The sequence below is a fragment of the Rattus norvegicus genome, chromosome 10 (assembly GCF_021556685.1).
Source record: "Rattus norvegicus strain SHRSP/BbbUtx chromosome 10, alternate assembly SHRSP_T2T, whole genome shotgun sequence".
Lineage (NCBI taxonomy): Eukaryota > Metazoa > Chordata > Mammalia > Rodentia > Muridae > Rattus > Rattus norvegicus.
In genome coordinates, this window is record NC_141543.1 from 85,299,659 (window position 1) to 85,316,026 (window position 16,368).

The window sequence follows — 16,368 nt, forward strand, 5'->3', positions numbered from 1 at the left end:
CAGCCTGCACAGGCGCCCAGATGGCGGGACATTCACGCCACAATGCCTGCAAGCACAGGACCATGGCAGCTTCTGGAGTTTTATGACACCCTCCCTATCCTCTGAGCTTGCCAAGCGGCAACCAGTCATCCGCCCAGCCTGCTGGGGACTCCTACTCACCCCCATGGGGCCTTCAGCTACCAGGTTCTAGGACAAACTTATCCCCTACAGCAGATGCTGCCAGCTTAGGATGCAGGCCTCCTATTACTGAGGGTTAAGGAGGAGCTAGGGTTGTCTCTTCTTTCCTCCAGAACGTGGCTAAGGAGTTGCGGGAAGCACTTCATCTAATGGCTTTTCCTTTCCTTCGGAAGGGGCATCCTTCTTGACATCTAACTGAAAGCCCTCTTGCTGCAGCTTCATCTGTCTTCGGCCTGTCTGAGTCAGCTTCCTCCCAGTGCAGTCAAAGCCTCCACCAGCAGCATCTGGCCAGGCAGGGACTGCTGGGTGCAACTCCCCAGTGGGGAGGGGAGGGCAGCAAAAATGTGTTCCCTTGGGAGAGAGGGACTTAACCAAAACCGGTGCTGAGTGAAACAGAGGAGTGGCAGTTCAGGCCAGGGGATCCAAGGAGGTAAAGAAGTTAGAGGTTTCCATCTCTTGAGTCACGGAAGGGGAAAAATGCTGTCCCCATCCTCCCCCAGCCACCTGGCAGAGTAGAACACCTCTCTGCTGGAGGCTGGCAGAGCCTGGCGTGTGCATACATGCCCACACCCCACGAGGCCCAGACACAACACGCCCACCCAGTGCCATGCATGGCCACCCGTTGGCACTGCAGCCGGTGTGTGGTTCCACGCACACCTCGCTGACACAGGGGAAGAACAGTGCAAGGCATGGCTGCTCCACACTGGGTTATTTAAGCAAGAGAGAATGAAGCCAACGGATGTGAAAAATGAGGGGTGTGCCTGGCCAGACAGGGAAGTTCAAGGAAGAGGCAGATGCACATGACATTTGCAGGGCAGGGGTTGGTGGGGTGAGAGTACGGGGGTTCAAAAACCCTCTGAAAAGTGAACATTTTCCTGGCTTCACACCCCCACCCCCACCCCTGGCTCAGCCCATACTGGTTGAGACACTCCTCCTCCACTCGCGTGCCAACTGCCACAAGCTCTCAATGCCTCTGTGTCAGCATGGGGATCTGGCAGGAGGGGTGCACATGCTCACTTCCAAACCAGGAAAGGTGAGATTCTGGTGGTCAGTTCCCTCGCTGCTACCTCGGGGTGGTTTCCAGACAAACAGCATTAAGAGGCAATAACACAAGAGGCCCTACATGCAGCACTACTGGCTGACTTCTTCAGACGGCCCTGCATATGCGTGCAGCCCGGCGCGGTTCCCGTGACTCGACCACACATTCCACCTGTACAGCTCAGTGGTAGCTTCCTCTCTCCGCCAAAGTACTGTGGCTGGCAGCCATCAACTCACAGAACAAGCGTCCCTCTTCCACATGACAGTCCTCCAAATATTTGAAGACAGCTCACCGTCCCCGCTGAGCCTCCTCTTCTCCTGACTAAACACCCTCCTCCTTGGAGCAGTTCCTCAGACTCACTGATTTCAAGCTGCCCGGCTAGAGCCACCCTGGTTTACAGCAAGGTTCTGACCTGAGGCCAAGCCAAGACTGCCTTGTCTGCTGCACCCTGATATTCTCCCTGGCTGTTCAATACCATCCATTCCTCACTTCTATTTGCATGGTCCTCCTGCCTGTTAGTCACCCTTTACTTACTGAGATAACATACCCCTTGCCTGCCTTGCCTTCTCCAAGAGAAGAGACCAAGAGACCCAAGACTCATTACGTATGCACATCGAGCCTCCCTCTTCTGAGAAGCCTTCCCAGACAGGACATAGCTGTGCCTGCCCGGGCAACCACCACATTCAGAAAGCAGGTGACCATCACCGTGCTCACCCTCTAGAGACCCCACCCATCACTTCATCTCTCCATCCCCTTCTCCCGGTCACAAAGAGGAGCCAACCCTAGGGGAAGAAGCGGTTGTTCAGAGCCAGCCTGGGCCGCATCCCTACCTGCTCGTGGTACTCGATGCCCATGCTGAGTGTATTGACCAGGATGGCGATCATGATTCCCCGGCCAAAGTATTTGCTATCTACGATCTTCCGGAATGTGTCACAGATCAGCCTCCAGAAAGCCAGCACAGAACTAGGCTCTGCATCTGGGCCCAGGCTCCGCTGTCGCCGCCGGCTGTGGGGATCCCGGAGGTCACTGTGCTGAGCGTCCTGTGTGAACTCATACACAGCCTCGCTGTCTGAGTCAGGCATGACATGGTCAGCGGACTCTGGCTCTCCTGCTCCTGTCCGGGCACAGTAGGGACAACTGTCCGGCCCGCAGGCTCCACTGTCTGCCTTGGAGCAAGGGCTGGAGATTTTGCAGGAGCTATGGCAGGCTCCTGGAACAAAAGAGTAGGCGTTAGAGGCTCATGGGAGCTGCCTGTCCCAAGAGGATGTAGACCCTGCAGGAGGGAGGCTGGGGCTCCTGTGATAGGTGTGCTAGGCACTTAGGGAATGGGGGCGTTTCTGAATAACAAAATACCCCAATGTCAATAGCACCCTATTGATGGTCACTTCTAAGGATCCTAGGATTGAGAGAGAGGTAGCCACCATGTCCTCTGCGGTTCTTTACAGCTTTCTGCTAGGAACCTAGACCATCTCCCCTTCCCTGCAGTGCAGGTCTGCACCCACACAGTGCTGAGTAGCATTTCCCAGGGGATCGTTGGGACCCACCCACCCCACACACCCACACGTCTTATCACACATACCAGATACATAGACGCACACACTACATGCACATACTTTGCGCGTGTATAGTGGGCCCATGCTATTTGTACACCACAACAAACTCCAAACACATGTACCCAAGCACATTGGTGCCATCCAAAGTTATTATACCAGACCCACGCACATATGTGCATATGTACACACCAGGAAGGAGCACCATACCCAAATGCATGTAAATCAGACACTTGTAACCTCATATACACATGCCCACATGGAGTCTCCCCTTCCTTCACGCACACTAGCACACATACATATATCAAAAGTGTTCTGAATACACACAGGGACATGCCCCGATGCATCCCCTTTCCATCTAACTCCTGTTTTCGTCACAGAATATAAGAAATGAGTGGCACCTCTGAGACCACACAGATAAAGGAAATGTGAGGAGGCCCTTGGCTCAAGACCTGACCCTAGTAGGCACGGAATGACATCTGAATACCACAGGACATCAGTCAGCTCCCACAGTAGTGATGGTCTCACCTACTATACAGTGGAAAGTGGAAGCCTGTGTGTAGGATGTGACCAGCCCACGACCCAAGGCAGGGCAGTGGGAGAGCTAGCATAAAAACCTTTCTCTCTGTGTTCTGTGGTGACATTTTCTGGACCCAGGGGACATCTCACTTATCCCATTACCTTCTGTCACCACATCCTCCCTGAAACACAAGGCCCCAGGCTATGTCTGCCCGGGTAGCCCGCCCACAAGCGGCAAGCATCACTACTCCCCCAGGTCGCAGAAGCTCTACCCACAGGCTAGCTGCTCTCAGCACTGGCTGCTCCTGCGTCAGGTCTCTCTGTTCACAGCCGTCACCTTGTGAGGCTCCAGTCTGTCACAGGCACTCACCATCTCCCCTCCCCCGCCCCCAAGCCTTGGGACAAAGGACACGGGGTGGGCTACAGAATCAGATGGTCCTGAGCTCACACTGCTAGCCACCTTTTCTCTTGTGCATTCGGCAAGGTTGCCTGTAAGCTTATTACCAACCTGTCCAGGGGACTCAAGCAGATCTTGCCTGCAAAGCATGTGACAGGCATTCCATCAGGCAGCAGTGGTTAGGTGTTATGGCCAGAGGCATAGAGTGCAGCCCATGGTAGGTGTGCAAGTGTGACCGCTCTCATTATCCCTAATATATACAATCTTCGTAATTCCCATTTGAACGGATGAAGTAAGTAGGCCTCAAAGGGAAGTAACGGGATTGGTGGAAGATGCCAGGGCTACAAGAGGCAGTGTGAGGACTTGGAAACTGGACCCTAGGCTCTGGGTCCTCGGACTCCTAGTCTTCTAAGTTACCACCCAGCCTCCAACTGTGGGGTCCCAGCACACCCACCCACGCTCTCACCCGTACTCTGTGTCTCCAGGAGCTTGTGCATGGAGCTGAAGGGCCCAGGTGGGATGTTGAAGCTGGTGAGGGTGGGGGGCCCAGGGCTGGGGGCCACCTCCACTAGTGCTTTATCCTTCAGTATCTCTGGTGGAGGGCTGGTATGCACAGTGGGGTACACCTTCCCACTACCCACAGTCCTACCAGATGCCTCCGATGGGCATCTGGGAGGGGGTGCCTGGCAACGGACTGGCTCCAAGTGGCAGTCAGCATGGTAGAAGCTGTGTACAGACTCCGCACCCCTCGGAGGGCCCCCAGAGGGAGTGGGTGTAGAGGGTGGTGGTAGCATGAGCCGGCGAGACCCATTGGCATCCCTGTCCTGGATCTCTGGGCTGGCCCGGGGAACTCTGAGCGTCCCATTACCCAGGTGGTAGTGGTGATGGTGGTGGTGATGGTGGTGGACCAGGTGGTGGACAGACAGACGACGGTGTGAGCGAGTGCAGCTGCCACTGGGCTGGGGCTCCTGCCCACTACGGGCCACTGGGCTGCTGAGCAGCCCAGCCCGCACGCCTATAGCCCTAGAGACCTGGGCCAGCCTTCGGGCTGCTTTTCGGAGGATGTACACCAGGTACTTGAGTAGCTCCTCATAGCAGCTGCCTGGCTCAGAGAAGCTTGCCAGGGTGCTAGCATTGGACAGGAATCGTACACGCTGCTCCCGCATCAGCTGACTCTCCCGCTGTTTGGTCTCGGAGAACTGCGTGGCAATCACCACCAGGCACAGGTTGATCATGAAGAAGGAGCCCACCTGCAGGGGTGGGGACAGAAAGAGGAGATGTCCTGAAGAAAAGAGAAACTCCATGCCAGCTGCCACAATCAGTGGAGTCCTTGGGGGCCAAGCATGGGGTTTGCAACAGTCCAGGCCTTATCCCTACTATTGCTGGGATAGCGTACTTTGCCGATATCCTCCAGTTCCCTGCCTTTAAATGTGTATGCATGAAGACCCTAAGGCATCTCCCCAGTTCCCGTTAAGAGAGAATGCTGTAGAAATGGGTGCCATACTGGGAACACATAGCCTTCATCTTGGATTAACCCTTTGAGATTTCTTATGACTCTCCCACTGGTATCCATTCTTGCTTCATGACCTCGGGTGGGACTCTTACCCACAGAACAATACCCTCGTCTGAAAAGAAGGGCCTGACAGACTGGCAAGCCCGTCATTCTGCCTTGCCCATCCTTCCCCCGTCTCCATCTCTATGCCTCGGTTTCCCCCAGAACCCTGGGTAACCTATTGTTTAGACAACAAGCCTAAATGATGGAAATAAATATTTGTGCTAACGAAGCGGACTTCTTTCCCCCCCTCTAGCTCATGTCCTAGTAATTATGATAATTAGCCTCACTAGTGTGATTCCAGAGAGCTGTTTGGGAAGAATTTTCAGGAGGTGTGTGGGAGGGTGGAAAGTAGGCCCCTGATGTCCCTGTCTACCCCTCCCCCACCCAAGCACTCCTGAGGACAGCAACGATTTACCAGATGAAGAAGTTTACTTGCCTGAGGTACCTGCTTCACCCCTGTGGTAATGGTCAGGGATGGTACAGGTCCTCAGCCAAGCTTGGCTCTTCCTCTCAGTGGCTGACCCTCCGCCTGGCTCTGCATTGGCCTCTTGGTGACACAGACTTGGAGATGGTAACCTGGAGCTGACATCTCAGCTCTCGTCCCAACTTCCTACAAAGTCTCGGGCCAGTGGCCAACCCTCTAGAGCTCTGAGTTCTCGCTTAGAAGCCAGAGTCCTTGAAGCGCCCACCTCACAGGAGTACGAGGAAGAACAGCCACACTAGCACTGACAACCCTTCCTGGCAAGACTGATCCACGGCTTGGACAAAGCACATGGTGGGGACAGATAAATGAGGGACAGTGGTTTTCCTTGCTTGAAAAACAAAGGTGGCAACAAGATCAGGGTGAGGACGAAACACCCAGCCCCCAGGAAGTGCAGAAAGCAGCAGCTGGCACACAGTAAGTGCTCAATAAATATCAGCTGTAAGTGGTAGCCATGAAAGCATCTTCTATGACTGGTAGTGATTAAAGTGATTAAATGATGCTGCTTTGGCCTGTCTTCTGCCTTCATAATGCCCTGGCATTTCAGAGCTGGAAGGAAGGAGAGACCTCTCAGTATTTCTCAATACTGATTGGAATTTGGGGTGCATGATTCCTTGCTTGTAAGCATTTCAGGGTGTCGAATGTCTTTCTCTTCTCCAACCGAATACCGACAGTGGTCCCCTAGGGCTCATAAAGACAGATCTATACTTGGCCATTTCTGAGCTTCCCTAAGGGACACGATGGTTAGCAGAGTGGGTTTCCCCACTGTACCAGTGAAGAGTCTGAAGCTGTCAGTGGGAATGGGGGCCTCAAAGAGGACGACTTACAAAATGTCCTAACAGTAGCGGGTGGTAGAGTCTGGCTTTTTGGTCTTGGATTTCTCCTGACTTACCCGTCATCCTTCCCACAGTATGGCAGAGGCTGCCACCCCTATGGGACTTCCCATCTATTCTCTGCCTCCACCTTTGTCCCCATGACCCCCCCCAACTCCCATGAAGGCTGGAGGAGTCACTCACGATGATGAGAAGAATGAAGTAGATGAAGTTGTAGAAGGAGTGAGCGTCCATTACGAAGTACATGATGTCGACCCAGCCCTCCAGTGTGATGACCTGTGGAGGCAAGAGAGACGGCTGACCCTGGCTGGCACCACTAAGGCCTCCTCCCTTCTGTCTCACTACCCTAGCCACCACCCTAACCCCGAGGATGAGCACTCCCAGGTTGTACAGTGTCCTGTGACTGTTCTGGGCAATGCCCCAGGGCCCACGTGGCCCCACCTGGAAGATGGCGATCCAGGCATAGCCAATGTTGTCAAAGTTGATGGCGCCTTTGAAGGGGTTGTGCTCGCCCGCAGAGCAGTTGGTATAGTACTGGTTCCAGTTGACACAGGTGGTGTTGCTGGAACTGTTATAGGTCTCATAGTCCAGACTGCAGGGTGGGCCACCACCGCCTTCCCCACGCAGTGTGGGCACACTCCTGCAGGATCTCATGCCATTCTCCCGAGGCTGAGAGCAGATGAAGGGGCTCTCATCCTCATTCTCTGTCTGGTAATAAGGCTCCAGGTCCACGCTCAGGGGGCTGCAGGGGGATGGGAGACAGAGGTAAGGCTGGGGAGTAGGATCCGCCATAGAGACACCAAGGAAGAGAAAGCTGTTGTGGTTGCACTAAGGCACACAGAGGGTAGGTCAGACCCACCTCGGGAGAGGGGATTGGACAGAGCAGGGGTTTGTGGGTAGGGATGGGAGGGCTGGGAGGATATGAGGCCTTGCTCAGGAACTCCAGAGTCCAGAGGTCCTGAATTCTAGGGAGGTGGTTTTCCAACTTTGTTGCAAGTCAAGATCACAGGGAAGTTTATTTTTCCATCCACCCCTTCCTTCTTTGTTAGGTAGTCTCACGTATCCCCAGTCTAGCCTCAAACTCTATATAGCCAAATGATTGTGAATTTATGATCCTCCCGTCTTTGGCTCCTGAGTTCTGGGACTACAGGTATGAACCACAACACCGGTTTATGCAGTGCTGGGGATAAAAGTTAGGACTTCATGCATACTAGGTAAGCACCCTACCAACCGAGTTATATCCCCAGCCCTTAAGGAGCCTGCTGCTTCTTCCCTCCCTCCTTCCCTCCCTCTCTCCTTCCCTCCCTCCCTCCTTCCCTTCCTCTCTCCTTCCCTCCCTTCCTCTTTCCCTTCCCCTTCCTCTCCCTCTTCCTTCCTTCCTTCCTTTCTCTCTCTCTCTCTCTTTTAAGGCAAGGTCTCACTTATGTAGTAATAAGGTCTCACTTAAATATTTTTGACTGGCCCGGAACTATGTAAACTAAGCCAACCCGAAACTCACAGAGATCCACCCAACTCTGTCTGCAGAGTTCTGAGATTAAAGACATGCACTATGTGGCTGGCTTCTGGGGATCAGGGGAAGGGGCACTTTAAAAATGCCTAACTCCAAGTTGAACCCCAGGTCAAGGCAACGGGGCACCTCTGGAAGGGCACCTGGGCATCGGGACTTTAAAACGCCCCAGGTTGTTCCGGTGAGTGCCAAATGACAGCTCTGAGACCGCGTGTATCCATGGCTACAGGAAGCCAGGGGCTACGAGAGGCCCACAGCCCCCCAGTCCGTCACCCACCGGCCCCAGCACTCACAGGCTGAAGTTCTCGGGGAGGAAGCATCGGTTGCGAAGCAGTCCTGCCCACAGCTGGACGCCCACGATGCCAAAGATGAAAAAGACGAAGAAACAGAGCAGCAGGACGTTGCCCAGCATAGGCAAGGTGTCCAGCAGTAATGTGACGAGAATGCGCATGCCTGTGGGAGCACAGGGGCCATGCTGCGGGCTCCAGTGTGTCCCAGCTCGGCTGAGTGGCACAGGCTGTCAGCCCTCCCCAAGACGCTCCCCTGGTGTGACGCAAAGGCTCAGTTTAAGCTGTAGAGGAGACTGGCGGACACCCCTAACCCTCCTGGGCAGCACTGGTCCATCTATATTAATTGTCGTATGTTACCACCACCACCTAGCTGGAGAAACCGTGCTTTCCAAAGCCCTCCCAAGTTCTGAGTCCCACCTCATCCTCCCACTGTCCACGGGGCTGTTGTTATCACCCCCAATTTACAGATGAGAAGCCTGGGGCTCGCAGAAGTGACGTGAGTTGCTCAGGATGAGAACTGCTCAATGTAGGCGCCAGGACTTAAATTTAGGTTTATGTGCTTCCAAATCCTGCTCCAAAAGGCACTGGCTGGCACGCACACACCACACACACACACACACACACACACACACACACACACACACACACACACACACACCTCCCACTTCCTTCTCTCACCAGACACAGTCACCTGACCTTCCTAAATGATGCCCCTAGAGGGCCACTGGGGGAACTAAGCTGGGACCTAGAGGCAGGCTAGAGGCAGACAAGATGACCAGCACTTAACCAGGCTTCTGAGCCCACCCCCATCCCCTAGGCCCGCATCTGTGTTCTCTGTGTCTCTGTTTCCTGCCGGGTCCTGATCTTGAAATCGGGGTCTGAAGAGACATACATAACTCTATCTCTTTGGGAGTATTCCCTGCCTCCAGGGTCAAGGCCACTACGTACCCCCAACTCCAAATAAAAGCCTGTTAGGGACCCACTCACCTCACTTCAGTTCTGGTACTCAATAGCCCGAATACTTGAACTAGCCTTCAGAAGACTCAGAGCGCCTAAGCCCTGGTCAAACTGGTGGATCTCTAGTGGCCTATTTGACCTCCAAAGTAGCCTGTGTGGGCCCTGCTCTCTCCAGGGCAAAAGGTCTAAACGACAGCACACCAGCAACTGGTTAACCTTCTTGATGGCCACAGCCACCTTGTTGTAGCCGGCCCTCCTTCTTTTCAGTTCTTCCCACCCCCCTTCAGCTCCTCAGAGATCCAACTGAGATCAATTCCTCAGGGCTTGCATTAAGGGAATTACAGCAGTGGTTAGTCTGAGGTCTATAAATCTAGTGGCTGTCACCTGGGAGAGGAGGCCAGCCACGCCCCTCTTCTGGATCCCCGTTAGCGCCACACATCCTGCCCCACCCCAGACTCACTCAGCAGTTCTGCCCTCCCAGAGATATCTGCAACACACACACACACACACACACACACACACACACACACACACACACACATGGCTGCTGCAACATCAGGCATAAAGTCAGGCATAGTGCCCCCTCCTCCCTCCTGAGGCCCCGGTGGGGACCCTCTGCAGCATGTATAGGTTGAGGAATTGCAAAGGGGGCCTGCAAAGGAGGAGGGGCAGGACAGCAAGGGAGCTGGAGCTGCCAAACCTTTGCTGGCTCCAGAAACCAATGCGGTTTAATTTAGATAATGGTCCCAGCGATCACTGCAAGAGTTGGAAAGGGGTTGGGGGAGGGGGGAATGCAACTACGACTGGAGTGTAAGGCATGGAGTGGCCTTGTCTTGAGAGACAGCCACTAGCACTTTGTGTCCCCTCCTGCGGGTCTGACAGTGGATCCACTGGTCCCCGCCCATCTTTATTACCCTAGAAAGGGGTCATCTGAGGTGTTTCTAAGATTCTGTCTAAAGCATGACTGGCTGAAATGACTGGGAGGGGAGATTTTCCCACCAGGGCTAGGGGCTCCAACTGGGTCCTTACTGCGCCCTTCTCTGTCTCAGCTTCAAATTGTTAGGTCATGATGCCTGTGCCACATTTCCTCTGAGGGCCTTGTGTCCAGGGGTGAGGGCTAAGGGGTCACTCACTGGGCACCCGGTTAATGGCCCTGAGCGGTCGCAGCACACGGACTGTCCTGACTGCGGAGAAGCTGACGTTCTGCAGGTCCAGCGAATACTCCAGCATCCTGTGGGGAGGGGCCAGGAAGGAGGCCCTTTGAGTTTGAGGCCAAGTTCATGTGAAAGAAGCCAGTGAAGAATTGTGCTGTGAGGTGGCAGAATGACCTAGGACTCTCCCCTCTCCTCTGCCAAGGGAGGCTGAAGATCAGCTCTGTCTAAGGGGCAAGGACCCTCACCCCCACCCCAAGCAATGACAGTCTCCTCTGACCCCAAAGGAAGACTGAGATTCGGAGGAAAGGCCAGGTCACTGCAAGCAGGCAGCCTTGGCTGACTGGACAGCCAGAGAGGCAGGAGATCAACCCACTACTCTTCTGCCCTAGCCAAAGCCCTCACCCTGCAATGACAATGAAAAAGTCAAGCCGGTTCCAAGTGTCTCCCAGGTAACATTTCTTCCCAAAGATGCCCAAGGCCACCATCTTCACCACCATTTCCACAGCAAAGAAGGCAAAGATGAAGTCATCGAAGGCCTACAGTGGAAAGGAGGGGCTGAAGAAACTGAGGAGATTGGGGGGGACACCCCTCCCACCCAGAGCCCACCAGTTGGGCTTCTGGTAGAACATAGTTCAGGGTATTAAGATCTAAGAAACACACATGCGCGCGCACACACACACACACACACACACACACACACACACACACACTCACCTGCAGGATCCGGCAGCGCTGGGAGTCACAGGCAATGTCCTCACACGGCCTGAACATACCCAGAGTCACACAGTTGAGAAGAATGACCAGCATACTGACTCGCTCGAACCACGTATCGGGCGTCAAGGAAACAGTTATCCAGAGCCTGAGCTGTCGGAGAATACTAATGCTTCTACCTGTGCATTAACCCCCTGAGAGATTTTGGAAACACAAGAGGTGAGATGGAAGGTCTTTTATCCCTCCAATCCCGTCTTCCTCATTTGTAAGGTGGAGGAAGCCATGACTCCCCTGGCGGTTTGCACAAGCCGTGTCGGGAACAGCATCGATGGTGCATGTGGAAATGCCAGGCTCCGTGAGTTTGCTGTGAATCTCATCCTCCTCACTCACCGGATAGATGTGAGAAGCAAGTGAGATAATGTATGCGAATGTGTTACACAAACCTACAGTCGGATTAAGCCTGCCTTACAGTTTACCACGCACTTTCGCACAATGCCACGACGACGACAAAGGCTGCTCACAACAGCCCCGTGAGGCATCCAGGGTGGATCATTTTATTCCCCACAACCCAAGGACAGCAAGACCCAGAGAGCTGAAGCCAAGTCATGTGCCAGAATCGCTCAAGATGCCAGGATGAGCCTGAGGCTTCCAAACTTGTGGTCTATTCTGTCACCTTCCTTACACTACAAACACTCAGATAGGCAGGGGCTCATGAGAGCCTTGGTACCAGACAAGGAAGCCTACATCTTCAGCCCCCCTCCCCTATCCCCAACACTTCAGGGGAGCCCCAGGCTCTCTCTTCAACCACCAGCTTCTCAAAGTCCTCAGCCTTTTGTCACATTCATGCCTTTTGGATCAAAACTACTCCCCATGCCAGAGCCTGGGCTGGTACAAGCTTTAGCTATACAGAGCGGACAGTAGGATCATACATGAGGCTGGCCTGCCACCATATCTCTCGTACCTTCTAAACCCAAGCAGCTAGGAGCAGAGGAAGTTCTTTCTAAATCCTGGGCCTTTCTACATGAGCTCTGTTGAGTGGCTGACCTTCAGCCCATTGGCATGAGACTATACAAGATCCCTCTGGATAAAGAAGGTTCTAGGCCCTGAACCCCACTGATATACAACCAGACAGCCTAGTTTCCTCATGGAAAAATAGGGGTGAGGTAGAAAGAACAAAGTAACCAGAGACGAGTAGAGTCTAGAAAAGAAGGAGGAAGGGGTTGTGGCTGTCTATTGCCGGCCCTCTACTCGGTGCCTAGAACCCTTGGGCTGTTCCTGTCTTTGCCTTCTTCTGGACTGGGAATGAGGAGATGATCAGGGAAGTTCAGAGAACTAAAACTGGGCCTGCAGGTTGCCTTCCAGTATACCCACCTCTGTGCTGAATCTCCAACCCTGACTTCTCCCTCAGCCACCTCGAAGCCTTCTCCCTTCTTTTTAGCCAGGCTCATTTCTCTTGGGTTCACATCCCCATCACCACTCGCCTAGCACCCTAGAAGTCCTAAGATGTTTCAGTTTTCCTACTATCCATCCTTCAAAAGAACGAGAGTATGATGCACACCTTTAATCCCAGCACCTGGGAGGCTGAGGCAGGCAGATCTCGGAGTGCAAAGCCAGCCTCCTCTACAGAGCGAGTTCCAGGACAGCCAGGGCTGGGCTGTGTCTCAAAACACCAAAAGAAAAAAAAAGGGTAAAAATAAAATAAAATAAAATAAAATAAAATAAAATAAAATGCCAGGTTTAGAGGCTTAGTAGGTGAGCAGAGTAAATGAAAGTGTTTCTACAGGGCTGTTTTCCTGACTGTAGCCCTGAGTGTAGCCAATAGATCTCTCTCCAGAATGGGGGTCAGCCAGGGGTCACTCTGGAAAAAGGGGGGAAAGGGAGGAAGCCACCACTTGGAAAGGAAAGGACACAATTACCCTTAATAACTAGTCTGTTTTCCCCAAGCTAGCCCATTCTCCTCTGCAGGACAGACAGGGCCTAGGAGGGGCAGGCCCTTGAGAACAACGTTGGGGGAGAAGGGCTCCAGGGTATCTATTTGGACATCCAGTGACAGTGACTCTACCTAGTTAAGTCATCCATGTTCATGGCTCTTCTCCGGTGCTAGTTATGGCTCCTGGCAGGTAAGGGTACTCTACTACATCCTTAACAGCAGCGACAAAGCCCAGAGTGACATGCAGTCCCGAGCAAATGGCCAGTGCCCAGCAGGAATAAATGAATGAGCCACTGTGCCTGTCAGTCAGTCATCTGCCTATCTAGAAGCCAGATGTGCCTCCCCATTCATGTTTTCCTGATGTTTCCCTGAATAGTGACAGATTCATGACAGTGATGTAAGGGGGAACAGAATTGACCTTTGGAAGAACTGCGTCCCCCTTCTGTCCCAGAAAGACTCAGTCTGGGACCTCTGATAGTCAGAACCTGCCCCCAGACAACCCCATATCTGGCTCTTAACCAAATCCCCTTCTCCAGGTTCCTTGGCAATCCAGCCTGCACCCAGGCACATTCCTTGTACTCTGGCTTCCCCTTCACTGTAGATAAGTATGAAAGGACAGGCAAATCTAGAACAACCTGAGTAGAGGAATATCTAAAGGGGGGGATCTTTCACCCTTCCCAGGGTGGGGCTTGTTTCCTTGGCAACATGGCAGTATGTCACTGTGTGATGTTCTTCTGTTGCCATAACAACAGGAGAATGTGTCACCAGGTGGTGTGGATTTGTTGCCATGGTGATTGAAGAGACACCCCCCACCCCCTTACACATTCTCTCCCCTTGCCCAGACTGCTCTCTTGTCCTTATGCAAGGAAAGAGAAGCAGGGAGACCCACAGGTTATCAGGTTGGGGGAAAAACCATGTGACAGATCCCCATGGTAACCAAGGGAACGGGGGACACTGGTTGCCATAGTGACTATGAGAGACCTGTGCGGTCACATGTCTACTGTTGCTATGGTGACTGTCCGGGCTGGAGTGGATCCCAAAGGGTGGGAGCAGGAGAGGGGAGGATCTTTCTCCTCCCCACAACCCACCATCAAAAGCAGAGAAAGAGAGAATGGCAGAAGCAGACCTCTCTACCATCCCTCCCCCTCCTCTCTTTCCTGGGAAAGAGGGAAATAGAGCATGTTATATCCACAAATGAGTCTTCTCCATAGGTTTTTATCTAGATAGAGCTTTTGCCTAGATTATTGGCAACTAGAAATCTAAGGCCCTGGGCCCAGGGTGTGAACCCAGACGGCAAGCAGGCCTCTCTCCCTCCCAGAAGTCTGGAAATGTGAGACTAAGGAAAACTGAGGAGGAAATTGGCCTGGACCCAGGGATTCTGGCCTTCTAGTAAGAGTTGGGGGATGGGGCACAGGTCCTTGCTTCACCCACCCCACCAAGAGATTGGTAGTCTATGGGATCTCATGCTCCCTAGGGCGGAAAACGTCCAGGGGTTTAGTTTGAGGGCCTGTGCTCATTTATTTTTCTTCAGAAAAGGGGAATCCCCAACAATGGCCCCATCCCACTAACTACCCTGTTTCCCTATGCGCCCCCAGCTCCGGTGTGTGGGTGTGTGGGGAAAGAGGGTTCCAAATGAACTGAAAACTGAAGCCTGCCCAAAAGGCAGCCAGCCCCACCCAGAGACAGAGACAGGAGACACAGAGACACATGAGAAAGGGCCACTGGAATCTTTGGGAGGGGAAATAGGCCAGAAATCTGATTCAAACTCTGTGACTGGTGTGTGTGTGTGTGTGTGTGTGTGTGTGTGTGTGTGTGTGTGTGTCTGGGCGCGCATGTGTGAGCAGTGTGTCTGTCACCATCCCAGCTAAGGCAGGCTGGGCGGGGTGAGAGCTGGGGCGGGAGCAGCAGAAGGGGGGCCAGGGTGGAGGGGTAATCCCAGGAATGACTCCAACTGGCACTAGGGGTGATGGGGAGTCCCCCAGCAGTGGAACAGAGTACGTGCAGAGGAGTCTATATGACCCAGAAGAAAGGAGAATCTGGGACAGATTACCCAAGATCCTCTGCCCCCACCCCAGTTCTACTCAGTTCTCTGCCCCAGCTCTTCTCCCCAGAACCTTCTCTGGATGGTCGAGGATTTGGAAATGGGACGGATGAGGGAACATATGAGATTCAAGCAACCCTCTTATGTGCCCCCCCTCTGGGAACCCAATGGAGAACCCTCCCTTGGGAAGAATCGGAAGCCTTGGGGCACTGGGACAATGGCAAGGGAGACTACAGGAATTCCTAGGGCCTCCTCCCTTCTAGAGACACACACTTGGACACACACAGTGACGCATAGTCCCGCACTCACATTCACTTCTGGAAGCCATTAGGACTCCTGTCTCTCAGGCCTCCCCCCCCCTCCTTCCCCCAACTCCTGGCAGGCTCCCCTCTCCTTCTCTGGCCCCCCTCCCACTCCTCCATCCCAAATGCCAGCCTGTGATTTCCAAATGAGAAAAAGCTGTGCTGGGCTCTGAGCTTGGAGAAACTCCTACACAAACTTCCAGATGTGACACAACAACCCGAGAGGGAATGCTCAGGAACTCCTTCCCGGGAGGGGAAACGCACGCCCTCACACTGTAAGAAACACACTGCAAAGGCCAGCGGTCCCTGTAACCTGGGAAGCAGTGGCTTGCCAGGGAGCTGGTTGGGCCCATGTCCCTGATCACCCCAGTAGAGGAACATAGACTTTTGTGTCCTTCCTTCTTCCTCCCTCCACAACACACACACACACACACACACACACACACACACACACACACATCCTACCTACACCTAGATCTCCACTCTAGGAAATCTGGCCTTTTAATGAGGCTGCAAGAGGAAGGGGCCAAGAAAAGTATGTCGAGAAAAAGGCTAACTGCTTCAGTTAATTGAGGAGGGGAAGCCTGTCAGGCCCCTCAGGACCAATGTCTTCGTGACCTACATTGGGAACTCCTGAAGCCAACAGAAGTCTTATAGATACCCAAAAGAGAGGAAGGAGAGGGTTAAGGCTCAGGGGGCAGTTCAGAGTCCTTCTCTGGCGGTGGAAATATACTTGTCCTTGTGACTTGGGTCGGATGGGAAAATGGGGGTAAAAGTCCAGGTAGCCCCCTTTACCAAGAAATTGTTCTCGGCATATTCAACTAGCTAGTCTAGATTTAGGGACATAGATGGCACACACCCAGGACCACACATGACTCCCCAGATTGGGCCTGCCCCCCAATCTCAAGATTAACACCAGACTCCC

General features: G+C 53.5%; 1 protein-coding gene across 18 annotated transcripts in view; it reads right to left on the reverse strand.

Annotated features, from left to right (window-relative positions):
* Positions 1 to 16,368, reverse strand: part of Cacna1g (calcium voltage-gated channel subunit alpha1 G) — a 67,930-nt gene that overhangs the window by 48,699 nt on the left and 2,863 nt on the right. For 14 of the 18 annotated variants that reach the window (XM_087571230.1, XM_087571225.1, XM_087571221.1 and 11 more), the window contains 8 exon segments: positions 11,174 to 11,285; positions 10,862 to 10,995; positions 10,439 to 10,536; positions 8,352 to 8,511; positions 6,993 to 7,293; positions 6,735 to 6,827; positions 4,149 to 4,932; positions 2,047 to 2,426 (listed from right to left, as the gene is read on the reverse strand). In XM_087571230.1, the coding sequence (XP_087427356.1) occupies positions 2,047 to 2,426; positions 4,149 to 4,932; positions 6,735 to 6,827; positions 6,993 to 7,293; positions 8,352 to 8,511; positions 10,439 to 10,536; positions 10,862 to 10,995; positions 11,174 to 11,285 (2,062 nt within the window). 18 annotated transcript variants of the gene reach the window in all.